The sequence below is a fragment of the Botrytis fragariae genome (assembly GCF_013461495.1).
Source record: "Botrytis fragariae strain BVB16 chromosome Unknown tig00000061, whole genome shotgun sequence".
In the NCBI taxonomy this organism is placed as follows: Eukaryota; Fungi; Ascomycota; class Leotiomycetes; order Helotiales; family Sclerotiniaceae; genus Botrytis; species Botrytis fragariae.
The window spans coordinates 1,676,382-1,691,631 of NW_023500994.1; the positions used below are offsets into that span (position 1 = coordinate 1,676,382).

Here is a 15,250-nt window from a genome sequence, read left to right on the forward strand (position 1 = left end):
TTATAATTAAGGCAAAATGTCACGGTGTGGAATTACGTGGTATATTGGTCCTATTGAATAGGACCGAAACGGGCGCTTGTATTAGAGCGCAAGTGAGCTAAAGCCCGATTGGACTAGCTTGCTTATGAAAATTCTGTATATCTTTAATTAGGAAGATCCTGTATTGTAGCTTTTCGAACTATATTTTAATCTTTAATCTGAACCTATTATTTAAATCAATATAATTTTATTGAATTAGGGCAAAGTTACTAGAACCCTATTATTGCCTGCCTGCCCCGTAATACAAAAGAGTCTATAATATCAGAATAGTACAAAAAATATGAATATGTTTTTAAAGAATTAGGGATTTATAAGATTTTATTAGAATATAAGCTATGGGATTATAAGATAATATTAAAGGAAGACAAAATATCTATATATACTCTAATTTATTTAATATCAGTAAATAAACTAAAAATGCTTAGAGAATATATTAATAATAATTTAGTTAAAAAATAAATTAAAGAATCTATGTTCTAAATAGCTAGTCTAACTATATGAGTATTTAAAAAAAATGGATTTGATAAACTAGTTGTAAACTATAGAAAGCTTAATATGCTTATCAAAAAGGATTAATATCTATTTCTATTAATTATAGAATTAAGAGATTAATTAGGTGAAATAATAATATTTATTAAAATAGATTTATATAATAATTATTACTTAATTAGAATAAAGAAAGGCAAAAAATAAAAAATCATTTTCAAAATTAGATATAGATTATACAAATATTAAGTTATACTATTTAAGCTAATTAATATATTAACTATTTTTATAAGATTTATAAATAATATATTATTATAATATCTAGATATTTATTATATATACTACTTAAACAATATTCTAATATATTTAAATAATAAAGTCTAATATATCAAGGATATTAGTAATATTCTCGAAAGTTTAGTTAAAGCCGATTTGCTATATAAACTAAGCAAATACAAATTTTATATTATAAAAACAGAATTCTTAGAATTTATTATATTAAGCTAAAAGCTTAAGATAAGTAAGAATAAAATTAAAGTAATATTTAAATAAAAGTAGCTAATTATAATCAAGGAAATATAATCTTTTCTAAGATTTGTTAATTTTTATAAAAGATTTATCAAAAATTATTTAGAGATTATTATATCTTTAATTATATTAATCAAAAAAGATTAAGAAAACTTTAAATAGATTATCAAAATATAGGAGTTATTTGATATATTTAAATAAATAATAATAAAAAAGCTAATATTATTAATTTTCGATTTAGAAAAAGAAATTATAATAGAAATAGACTCCTTGGATTTCATTATAGAAATAGTTTTAAGCTAATTAAATCAAAATAAGAAATAATACTCAATTATATTCTATTCTTGAAAATTATTCTTAGTTAAACTAAATTATAAGATATATAATAAAAAATTATTAGTGATAATTAATATATTTAGAAAATAATAAATTTATTTAAAAAAATCAAAATATATAATATAAGTGTATACAAATTATAAAAACTTAATTTACTTTATTATAATAAAACAATTAAATAGATAATAGATTAAATAATCAAAAACTATAGCTAATTACAATTTTAAGATTTTATATATCAAAGAATCAAAAAATATTAAAATAAATACTTTTAATCAAAAACCAGAATATCAAAAGAATAAATTATATAAATTATATATTATATTCAAAAAAGAAAGCAAATCACTAGTTTATAATATATTATAACTTATAATTATTTATATATTAAAAAATAATTATTTCAAAATCAAAATCTAATTATATTATAATAAAAATATTATAGTTATATATATATATAAAATAATAGAATTAGAATTTATTATAATAAATAATATTATATATTTTCAAGGAAAAGTATATATTTCAAACTAAATAATTAAAGAATTTGTAATAGAATAATATAAATTACTAGTATATAAATATTAAGGAATTATAAGAATATTTATAAGAATATAAGAAATTAGTTATTTTTTATAAATAAAAATGATAGTTAAAGAAATTATTAGAAATTATAATATTTATATATATAACAAATTATTATAATATATATTATATAGTTAGCTTCAAATCTTAAATATATTTTTTCAATTATAAAAATTTATTATATAGAATTTTGTAATTAAATTATTATTTTCAAAGGATTCTACTATAAAAATCAAATATAATATAATATTTAATATAATAAATAGATTAACAAAATTTATATATATAATATTATTCAAGGAAATATAGAATACTAAGCAATTAATATATATATTCTTTAGAATTATAATAAATATATATAAAGTATTAAATAAAATAATCTTGAATTAAGATAAACTTTTTATTTTGAAATTCTAAACTATTTTATTAATACTTATAAATATCAAAAGAAAGCTATTGATATTTTTTTATTTATAAATAAATAATCAAGTAAAAAGAATTAATTAAATAATAGAAATATATCTTAAATATTATATAAATTATTAATAAAATAATTAAATAAAACCATTATTTATAATATAATTTATATATAATATATTAAAAACAGAAATTACAAAAATCATTTTAATACAAACTGATTTTGGATTTAATCTATAAGTATATAAAATCCTGATACTATAAAAAGTTAATATCGAATTAATAATAATATAAATCGAATAATTAAAAGATCTTTAGAAGTAATTAGTTTTTGATTTAAGATTTATATTTTCCAGAATAATAATATATTATAATATAAAACATAGTATAGAATCTATATTTAAAAAAAGGAATAAAGTTTATTTGCTATAATGAAATATTAAAATTAAAAGATTAAATAATAAATTCGATTATAGAAAACTAGGATTATTCAAAATTAATAAAATAATAGAAATAATTAATTATTAATTGAAATTATTAGATATAATAAATATTTCTTTAGTATTTTATATATTCTTATTTAAACTTATATTATTAAAAGTATTAAATATATTATTTATAGAAATTAAATCAATTAATCCAAATACTATATATAATATCGAAATAATATTAGATTATAAATATATTAGAAATAAGGTTAAATATTTGATTAAATAATTAGATTATTTATATTTAAAAAATATATAGAAACTCAAAAAAGATCTTAATTATTCTAAAAAACTATAGATATTTTATCTGAAATATTTATATCTATTAATAAAACCTTAAGATTCGTTTTGGATAATTTAGACAAAAAAGGATTAAAGAAGTTAAAGAAAAAGAAATTAATAGGAGTAGATATAATATTAATATTTATTATTTCTTTCTTAATATACTTTTTTTTAATCTTTTCTTTTTTTAGTTTCTCCTTTTCCTTTATCTTTATTAATTTATTAAGAATTTATAAATTATAATAAAGTATTTCAAATTTACATTTCAATAAAAAACATTTCTGTTTTTATAATTATAGGATTTTAATTATAACCTTTTTCTCTTCTTAATTCAACCTCTTTTTCTATTAGAATAAATTTTTTTAATTATTTTCAAATAAACTTTAAATATTATATTTTTTGTTATTACAAATATATTTATTATACTACAAAAAATCAAAGAGTGAAATAATATATTTATAATTAATACACTCATATAATAAGTATAAAGATATTTCGAAATCTTTTTATTTAATAAAATAAGTAAAATAGATTTATTCTTTTCTTTTATTAATATTTAAAGGAAATATAATAAAGAAAGGAAATACTATAATTATTAAAGTATACAAAAAGGAAAATATATTAATATAAATATTTAGGATAAATATTAAACTAAAAAGGGAATAGTATTATAATAAATTAATAATAGACTATAGAATTACTAATTTATAAGCTATAATAGTATTATAAACCTCAATAATTTAGCTATAATATACCAAGGGATATTAAGTACCTAAAGAAAGTTTTAGGTATATATATAATATTAATTATAGGATACCCTAAAAATCTAAAATATAGTTTTTAGAATAATAGATTCTAAAAAAGATAAAATATAATAAATAAAAAGACTTTATTAGAATTAATAATATCCTAAAGAATTAGTTTTAAAACAAAAGAATAAACTAAAACAATAAGAATCATAGAATTAATATTCTATAATAAACAATTTAAGAATAATAATACTTCAAAAATAACTAACTATTCTAGTTATTTAAATAAGATAAAGATTTATATAAGGGAATAGGTTTTATTATAATATAAAGCTTTATACTTAAAAACAATTATTAATTTTATTAACTATAGTTATAAGAATTATAATCAATTATAACCTTATTGAATTCTTATTTAAAGTTTAGTCTAAACCACTTTAAGAGATCTCTAAATACTTCCACGTGACCCTAGAGGCAGCTCTTGTAATAATTAGTATATATACTATATCAGTACATATATCACTTTTACCTCAATTCTTATTATTTAATTATAATATACAATATATTAATTAATTAATATATAATTAACTTATAAAAAAGCTTGAATACTCTTAGCTATTAAGATTATTCAATAAAACAAAAAGTTATTCTTTAGAAAGACTATTAAGCTATATAATATTATTTATATAATACTTATTCAAAAAATAAATAAAATACTTTTTATAATTAAGATTTGATTAATATAATAGAAACTTATTAAATTAGAAAAGAATATTATTATTTGATATATAATTGATATAAATAATAAAGGATTTAGCCCTAAAGTTAAGAGGGTGAAAGATATAATAAACCATATTCTAAATTCTCAAAATACAAAATAAGTTAAAAAACTTTAGATTTATTAATTTATAAAATATTATATAAAATTAAGAATATATTTTAAATATATTTATAATTTTCAAAAAGCTTTTTACAAAGATTCTATACTTATTTAAGATTGATTTCGATTTATATCGAATATATAAGCGAAATTTAATATTCTCAATTATAATTTATAGAACTTTAATAAAATAAACTTTATAATAAGAATAATAAGTATTAATATAATTATTATTAATATTAAGAGATATAATAGAAGTAAAGCTATATAATTAGATAATTAAGAATAAGCTATAGTAATTATATATAGTAATAGTAAGAGAAATATTATATCTCTATTTCTGATAATTTAAGGATAAATATATCTTTTTAATTAATATATAGAAATTGATTTTTCTATAAATTAGACTATTAAATTTATAAACAATAAATGGATAAATAATAAAATAAGCTTAGAATAATTGAAATACTTCAATAAATATATAAGAAATCAAATTAAGGGTAAATATAGAATACTAATACTAAATAGATATAAGAGTTATGAATTGATATTATTCTAGAATTATTATAAGGAGAATAATATTAAATATATATATTTACTATTATATTCAAGTTATTTAATTTAGTCTCTTAATATTAAATATTTTAGTATTTTAAAATAAGAGTATAGTATATAAATTAAGAAGTTTATAAAAATATATATTAATTATATCTTAAAAATCAAATTCTTTATAGCTTTCAAAGCTATATATCAATAATCAATTATGAATTAGAATATAAAATCAGAGTTTTAAGAAATAGAATTAATTCTATTTAATTCTGAAGTAATACTTTTTAAATTAGATATTCGAATTTATACATCTATTCCTCCTTTTTTTAATTCAGATTCTTAGGTTTCTTAAATATCTTATAATCCTATAGAAATACTTTCTCAATTAATACTAATTAAATCTCGAATAAATTGTTATTAATCAAGTTTTTTTATATCTTTATTTAAAACTATATTAATTTTAATTAAAAATATAGAGAAATTAATATATGAGAATATATTTTTGAATATAGAGATTCATATATTTCGAAAAGTAAATAAGATATTAAGCAAATATTAATATATAAAAAAAACTTAATTATATTAAGGGGAAATATTTATTAAATAGAAAGCTATAGATATATTATTTTAATAAAAGATTAATATTCAAATTCAATATAATAAGTATTAAAATGAGAAGAATTTTAATAGAGAAGTATTCTTTAGTTAATATTATAATAAATGTAAAAAAATAGGTTATAATATAAGAATCTATCAAATTAATATAATAGATCCTAGATTATTAGATTCTTAATAGCTTTAATTAATTGAATTAATAGTTATTAAATAATATGAATTCAAAAGTATTAATTAAGGTAAAAGTGGTGTACATACTAATATAGTATATGTACTGATAAACCATGTTATCTAAATCAGATAATAAAGTTATTTAATTAAGTTAATAGAGTTTACTAATATTAATAATAATAAAATATTTTATAATTATGTGAGTAGACACTTTAGAGAAGTGCTATACTTAATTATATAGTATTGTATAAGACAGTGATTTCCGTAATATATATATATCTTTTTAAAGGCATTCAATCTAATATTAGCCTATTATATAATCAGATCATATAATCGTCGCTTATAAGCTTACGAAAGCAACTATTAATTCAAAAACGATTATTAATCCGAAAACGATTATGTCACGGAAATCACTGTCTTGTATAATACTATATGATTAAGCGTAGTATTTCTCTGAAGTGCCTACTCATATGATCACAAAATATTCTTTTATTATTAATATTAGTAAACTCTATTAATCTAATTAAGCAATTTCATTACTTGATTTAGATATATAAGGTAAATATGATCCTTATAATCATATCTTAAGTTAATCTAGTTTATTATTACTATATATACCTATTTCCTAATCAAGGTAACCAAGTGATATAACTATCCTCCGTGATAGATTATTAATTCGAAAATGGCTATAAAATACGAAAACGGTTGTAAAATAAAGAATACAAAAAGGGGCTTTATTTCGAAAGAATGAACGGATTAGGAAGAGATCTATAAGAGATTAACGAAAGTGGAAAAGCTAAATTAGTAGGAAAAAGTATAAAAAGAGGTCTTTTTCCTTTTAAATGTAAAATAAGAGAGATTATTATTCAATATAGATTCTTTAATATTATATATGTTATGGGAGCTGTCTTTAGGGTTATATGAAAGTGTTTAGAAATCTTTTGAGATAATTTAGACTAAATTTCAAATAGGAATTCAATAAGGTTATAATTAATTATAATTCTTATAATTATAATAATAAAATTAATAATTGTTTTTGAATATAAAGCTCTATATTATAATGAAATCTATTCTTTATATAAATCTTTGTATTGAAGTCGATCAATAAGTCGATTAGCAAATCGATTAATAAGTTGATTAGTTTTTGATTATATAATACTTATCCTGTGATTCCTATTGTTTTAACTTATTCTTTTGTTCTGAGGCTAATCCCTTAGAATATTATTAATCCTAATAAAGCCTTTTTTACTTATTATATTCTATTTTTTCTAAAATCTATTGTCCTAGGAACTATATCCTACAATTTAGGGTATCCTATAACTAATACTATGTATATGCCTGAGGCTTTCCTTGAGTACCTAGTGTTCTCTGATATACTACAGCTGAATCACTGAGGCCTATAATATCATTATAGCCTATACGTTAGTGATTCTACAGCCTGTTACTAATCCGTCATAATAATATATCACACTGCTTATATAATTCATTTTAGTTATTAATTAGAGCTAGCTTCCATTATATACTATTAGTCTATGACCTATAATAGTATGTAAAATTCGTAATATACTCGGTGATATAATACATTCGGTGTTAAACCACGTTATACTATTATGTTATATATGTTTATTAAAAAACACATAATATAGTCGTTTAACTCTTCTCGTCTGTAGTAAATCATACGATTGAGATCTAAACGATACGTTGTACTAAATAAAATAATGAAGGATTTGAACTATTACGGTTCAAATACAGTCAAACTTACTGTAACTGTTAACCGTGTTTTATAGTGAATCTGGTTATATAGGGAATTAGTAAAACCTTTGTTACTCCAAGTGATCTCGATGTACACATACCACTTCCCTAGCCGGTTAGTCTAGTGGTCCTTGCTCAACGATTAGCTAATCATGCTGCCTTGACGACGGGTGCACTTTGTCTTGGGCTCTCAACATCTCTACCATTATCACCACCGTCGCAGACTACAGTCCATCAACACCACTTCTTATTCTATCCCGGCCGACCCCAAAGTAGTTCCAAGGTGTCTGCCGCGACAGCAGGTAACCGTGTACCGCCTGCCTACAGCCCACGACACTCCCGACGACCAGTGTCTCGCGGCCAGCACCGACTTTTGACAGGCTTCTACCCGTCGCTCTACGGACGGCGGCAGACCCTGGGTGCTGGTGCATCTTGCAGCACTGGAGCTCGTCATATAGAGTGTATTGTGGCTAGGCTGGGCGTGCAGGAATGAAAGCGACCGAAGCCTCGATTCCATGGTCGTTTGGTTCATCTACAAACAAAGCCGATTCCCATCACTTAGCCCAGCTCTATCGCGACACGGGGCTGGCCTAGCGGGATCGTCTTGACGGGTTTACCACGCCCAGGTTTGCTGTAAGTGGTCGTTCGAACTGACAGTTTATAGTACAAGAAACCGGTCACTATGACTGCCAGTACTGCAGAATGCTCCTCTCCCGCCAATCCCACGTCCTCACCCTCCCCTCGATCGATTACGTCTGGCACCGTGATGAATCCGAACAAGCCTAGGCTCAACCCAGAGCTTGACATCGAACAAGAAAGCCAGACCGCGCAAAGCCCTGACCCAGCACGCCTCGATCGATCCCCAACGCGAGACGAAAACATCGCGACTGCGTCTCCCAGTACTCGTGCTTCCCCGTCTCTGTCGCCCAAAAGTAGCAGCTCTGGTGCGCCCTCTCTGGGACACATCGAACCAACATGGCCTAAGAAAATCGATGTGACCAAGATCTCTGCTCTTGCGTCGTGGGGGAAAGGGCAGCGCTTGCCTGGCTTGCTCTTCGACTTTCACTGGGTGCTGTCTTCCAACAAGGCCTTCTTCCAATTGCGCGCCTCTGTCCAGCTCAAGCAGGCACCTGGTCCGCGTCGCGACGGCAGGACCAACGTCTTCATCCATATCTACCCTGAACGCATTCAGCAGCTGTCTTTTGAAGCAGAGCCCGTAGACAAGATATTTGGAAATGATACTATAGCACTAGTATTTACGCTGTCTAGGCCGCCGGCCCTGGTGCTGCCACCTACACCACTCGAACCCAGGAACAAAGCGTCAGGGACTATCATCACCTCCTTTTTTCATTTGGCTAGACAGATGTCGTGGACCGTGTACGCTGCCGTACCGCCACGGACTCTGTCTGCTGCACGGATACGACAATTCTGCGCAGCTGTCTCCGAGCCGTTAGCTGGTAGCATCTTTGCTTTTGCGAGTGCGACTACATTGTACCAGGGTCAAGGGGGCAAGATAATTGAGGGAAACAGCCTGGAATCTAGCACTGCGGGCGACGGCGATGATATTTGCAGTGAAGTGCACGATCATCCTCCAGAATACGAAGCGTCAGGCTCTGCCCCTGTCTACCTTGACCTCGACAAAGGCAAAAAGCGTCTTCGTCAAGCGAGCAGTCCCGAGATATACCAAGAGCAGAAATCACGACGCCCAGCCGATATAGAGGATCTTCTGCAGTCGCGCCTGTCAGCCCTTGAACAGCGTTTCGACGACGCACTTGCGGCCCACAAGAAGGAGATAGTAGAGCTCGTCGGGCAGGCCGAGTCACGAATAATGGATACGCTCCGTAGAGAGATGGACGAACAGTCGGCTGATTTCGAGGAGTCGTTGGACAGGAGGGTCAAGGAGGAGATAGCAGAGCTAGAAGAAACGGTGATGCAGAACATTAGCGAGGCGCCACTACAGGCCACTCTGACCTTTCCTGCACATCCTTGGTACTGAACCATGCCCCATCTTCTGGGCCCATCTTCTCCGGGGCAGACTCGTTCTTAGCACTACTGAAAGGATCAAGTCCAGGTTAGGCGAATGGTCAATGCCCGTAGTTAAATATAACATATATATATCTAAGTTATAAATCAACTAGTACTGATAAATTTCACTGACCAAATAGCACAGGGTATTTACTTAATGGCTTATGTTGGATAAAAAAATATCCCGGATAAGAATTCTCTAAAAAAATACCGACAGTTACCATTGCCAACAACGTACCGGGATGTATAATCCCGTCGACAATCGTTGTACACCCGGCTTCTATCGAACATCCTGTAATTCTTTTACTGTTGTCTGAGTCAGCTGTGTAGAATATCTGCTGCCAGGTACGATAGAAGATATCTTCTCAAGTTGTTGTGTTGATTTTATATCGTCGTTTGCGTTCTTGCTAGTTTCTATTCGGCATATTTCACGATCTTTTAACAACAACCCCTCTTATCTAGAAGATGGCTGATCGGACGGGGTTTCTCGCTGATGCTGCATTACAGTCAACACAACCAATTGTTGTTGCGAAACATAATAGCAAGACTTCAGAGCCCAATGATCCACAGCCACAATTAGGTAAAGGATTACCATTTTGGGTCTTTCTTTCCTTGTGTTTTCTCGGTCTATCAACCTCTCTGGAAGTAACTATCGTTATGACAGCTCTGCCCACATTGTCGTCCCTATCGTGTTTGGAATCTTGGGCTTGATCGCTTTTCATTTCTACGAATCGACCAAGTTTTGTAAGGAGCCTGTTCTCCCTAATCGATTATTTGCCAACCGAACCTTGTCAGCAGCATTCTTTATGGCTTTCGACGGTGCACTTCTGCTATACTGGATCATCTGGGATCTTCCAGTATACTTTCAAGGCACTTTTGGGGCTAGCCCGTTGCAATCTGGTGTTTATCAATTACCTCTCAATTTGTTTCTCGTCCCAGCGGGAATAGTAGCCGGGGGATTCGTTTCGAAGAGCGGAAAATATAAGGCTACACATTTAGTCGGCTTTGGCTTTACTACAATTGGCATTGGCCTTTTCACGCTGCTGCGTCCTAGCTCAGGCAAACATGCATGGGCATTCTTTGAGATCATCACCGCAACAGGGCTTGGAATGATACTTACAACTATTCTTCCTGCCATACAAGCCTCGCTCCCAGCAGATGATGTAGTAAAATCCACTGCCATGTACGCCTTTACATGCAGTCTTGGTGGCGTGTGGGGAGTGACCATACCATCAACAATTTTCGATGGCCAAGTCGATAAATTCCTGAAAGACGTGAGCGACCCGTCTATTCGTGAATCATTAAGCAATGGAAACGCATATCAACTAGCGGCAAAGGGTTACATTCAGTCATTGCCACGAGAGATGCATTCGGAAGTATTAAGAGTTTATGCCGGGGCATTGCGGACGGTCTGGCAAGTTGGGATTGGTTTATCTCTGGCTAGATTTCTGGCAGCCTTCGCTGTCAAACAGTATAGCATGAGTCAAAAAGAGCAAGGAAAGTTTGGCCTGAAGGAAGGCAATAGATCTGAGAATGTCATTTCCTACGCTGATACGGAAGTTGGCACCAATATCCAAGTGGAAAAGGAGGAGAAAGACACTCCAGAAGAGATTGGAAATGGGGCAGAAGGAGTCAATAAACTGTAGCCTAGAGATGTTGTTCACCTGCAGAGGGTAGGTTGGCATCAAATTCACCGATCACAATCTGGCTACCCTTAATTATGGATATCATTTTTCTTTACCTCGTTTTCGTTTATTCAATACCTGCTTTAATGTTAATAGATTGTTTTAAAGTCTTATCTGTGATTATCTAAAACTATGCCTGAGGTGATTGGGCATTATATATGGGATGAAACAATCAAAAAGGCCTGTCATAAGTCAAGTGTTTCTATTAATTCTCATGTAAAGTATATCAGATTGCAGTTGTTTTATAAATAATAACAGAAAGATCCACCATACATACCTAAATAGGCCCCGAAGCAACAGGGGCATGTTACTATGATAAAGTAAGATCAATAACCTGTAATCCCTCATTTATATTGCAATATCTTGCTGTGAAATGAGATAGAAGTTCTACAGCCCAAATTAACATACCAACTCAACTCAACCCACCCCAACCCATTGTGCCCGCCTTCGCAAGTTTTTCCCTCCCCCCCATCCCCAGTATCACCTCCACATCTCCAACAAACACCACGACCCCGCCAAAGGTTCAATAATTTCGCACCTTCTCCTCAGAATCGTCCAATTCCTATCTCTTTCCTCACCCCCATTCTGATACCGCTAGCTCCTCTTCTCAACTCTAATTATTCTCCTTGTACTCTCTACACACATCAACCTGCATTTCACCAAGAATGCGCAATTGGTGCAGACATTTGTCTTTGTCTGGACGCACTGGCTGGGTAATCTGGAAAAACTCATGTTTAGCAGAGTAGGGGAACCCGAAAGCTTGTTCTAGCATATCAACACACCGGCCCGGAAAGCCATGTCATTTCGGCTTTTGGCTTGCGGAAAATGAAATGGGCGGCTGTATTGATATTAAATCTGAGAGGGATAAGGTAAAATCATTAAGTGAAAAATATATTCATAGCTCCGTGATCGCAAAAGATGCTGTTTATCTTATCATAGTTTGTTTAGGCTGTTTATTGTTATTGTATAGCCGATATAGTTAATGAGCTTTAGATACATTTATATCATATAAAGGAGGGGAGTATAATAGGTAAGATCAATAGTAAGTATTTGGCAATTAGAGATGAGGAATGGAAGTGGAGGTTAGTGAAGATAGTAATATGGGATTTGCTTCCTTATTATACTATCAATTTTCAATATGCTTTATTTTCAATACTAGCTGTGGGAATAGGAATCAGTAAGCTAGAGGTTAGCTTTTCCCTCCTGATCTTTTGTTTCTCAAGATAATTGTATTTTGACTAATTCATGTAGGACTGGCCACCCCTTTTTGGAGTTCTCAGCAAAATCACCACAGTTCGTGCTTTCTGGGGCGAATTCTGGCAACATATTATCAGACGGGTATACATCCTACATATATCACCCCACTATTATATCAGCATAAATTTTCAACTAACTAAATGCTCGAATACAGATCTTCAATACATATACCCGCTTTCTCGTCGATTTATTCCATATTCACCATGGCACCCTACTTTCATCATATACTCAGCTTTGGGTCTCTTTAATTATATCCGCTATATTCCACGCTCAATCAAACCTTATAAGTATTAGCTCATCTAACATCAGCACTTCCGAATTAACAATCGGAATATTACAATTTTTCATGTGGCAAGCGTTAATAATTACAATCGAGGATTTTGTGCAGTGGGTCTGGAGGGGTCTGGGACAAAAGTCCCAGGGAGTGAGCTTTTTTCGGAAGGGAGTGTGTTGGGTGTGGGTGGCATGGTGCTTCTGGGCAAGTATTCCTTGGGCGGCTGACGTTATGTTGAGGATAAGGATTGCAGAGGATGAGTTGTTGTCGGTTTCCATTATGAAGGAAAAGATAGAGCCTTTGATGGGTTGGGTTAGGGACTTTTAATGGTTTTAAAGCGAGTGATTTTGTGAAGTAGGTGGAGATCTAAGTCTGCACCCTTATATATCGAATACCCTCACATTTCGAATACATCAAAAATCACCCCGCTTTGAATTATTATTATATTTAGAGCTTTAATAACTCTATAATTCTTTGATTAATTAAGTCTATCCCCTCTTTTACCGAATACCCCTGTATTTCGAACACCTTTACTATCAAAAATCAGAAAAATTGAATTTTTTAACTTTCTTATTTATCAATATAATTCAATAAAATTAAGTATATAGTATTATAATAATAAAACAAATATATTATAAAAATTTCAGATTTTTAATTAAGTTTTATTCAAAGTTATTAATAATTGAAATTTGCTTTTTTATTTTATATATAATTCTTATACAAATGAAAAAATTATTAAAGTGTTAATAATTTTTGAATAAAAATAATTAAAAATAAATTACAAATTTTAATTTTAGTTTTAAATTATAAACTATAAGAAAATACTTAAAAATATTACAAAATATTTTGTAATTCTTGATTTATAAAAATTATTAATTAAATTGACATTTTTAATTCCTATAAATTTAAAAATCTTTAATATTATCAAATATAAAAATTATAAAAACTAAATACTTATATTTTTATATATTTTATAATATAAGATTTTAATTGAAATTTATAATTTTTTTTTAACTATTTTTGTTTAAAAGTTATTAGTAATTTAATAATATATTTATTTATATAGGAATTATATATAAAATAAAAAAGCGAATTCCAATTAAAAATATTTTTTAGTAAAAAATAACTAAAAATCCAATATCTTCAAAATTGAATATTATTGATATAAAAATTATAATATTTCAATTTTATTATATTATATTTAATTATAGTAAAAAAATTAATAAATTAAAATAATGGTTTTTGGTGGTAAAGGTGTTTGAAATATAGGGGTGTTCGGTAAGTGGGGGGGTAGACTTAATTCTAAATTTTGAAATTATTATATTTATATAATAAAAAATAATTACTTTAAAAATAATTTTCAAGAAGTATTTAAAGTAATAATAAATAAAACTAATATCAAAAAGCTAGCTTGAATTATAGTATATTATGTAATATGCTTTATAATTATATATATAATAATATATCATATTAAAAAAGTATTTAAAATTAATAAGAAATAATTTTAATTTAATAGAAATTATTAATAAACTAAATATTAATATTAAAATTCTTTAATATTAATTTAATATATTAATAAATAAAAAATATAACAAATTATTTTTATTATTATATAAAAAACGGATTTATTAATTAGAAAATGATAAATAAAAAGCTTTTTTAAATGAAATCCTTTTATTAAAATTAAAAGATTATATTATATTAATTCTATATAAGTTTTTAGTATTATATTTAATATTATTAAGAAGTAATTCCAATATCTTTTAATTCCTGAAATTAAGATTATTAAACTAAAAAATAAATAGAATATAAATAAAACAAGAATTATAAAGAATTGGGAATTCAATAAACTAATAATAAAAAATATTAATTAAAGATTTATTTAGAAAAAGTAATCTGATTTAAAAATTTGAATTTTTTTTATTAAATATTTTTAAGTTATTAAAAAAGTATTTAATTCATTTATTATATATAAAAGAAAATCAATATAATAATAATAATTTTCTATAAATCTTATTTTATATAAAAATTGGTTATTTATTATTATAGAAAATAAATGAACTATAAATAATACAACTTTAGAATAACTAAAAAAAAATATTTATTTCTCAAAATATCTTTTTTAATTCTAAAGA

General features: G+C 27.3%; 2 protein-coding genes across 2 annotated transcripts; both read left to right on the plus strand.

Annotated features, from left to right (window-relative positions):
• Positions 1-8,556: 8,556 nt before the first annotated feature.
• On the plus strand, positions 8,557-9,870 carry Bfra_008617 (uncharacterized protein; the record flags this gene model as incomplete). Its single annotated transcript, XM_037338975.1, has 1 exon — positions 8,557-9,870. One exon carries the CDS (start codon positions 8,557-8,559, stop codon positions 9,868-9,870), a length of 1,314 nt encoding a protein of 437 aa, XP_037192281.1.
• A 494-nt stretch (positions 9,871-10,364) lies between these two features.
• Bfra_008618 (putative major facilitator superfamily protein) lies at positions 10,365-11,545 on the plus strand (the record flags this gene model as incomplete). Its single annotated transcript, XM_037338976.1, has 2 exons — positions 10,365-10,513; positions 10,564-11,545. The coding sequence occupies 2 exons, from the start codon at positions 10,365-10,367 to the stop codon at positions 11,543-11,545; spliced, it is 1,131 nt and encodes a 376-aa protein (XP_037192282.1).
• Between the last annotated feature and the right edge of the window lie 3,705 nt (positions 11,546-15,250).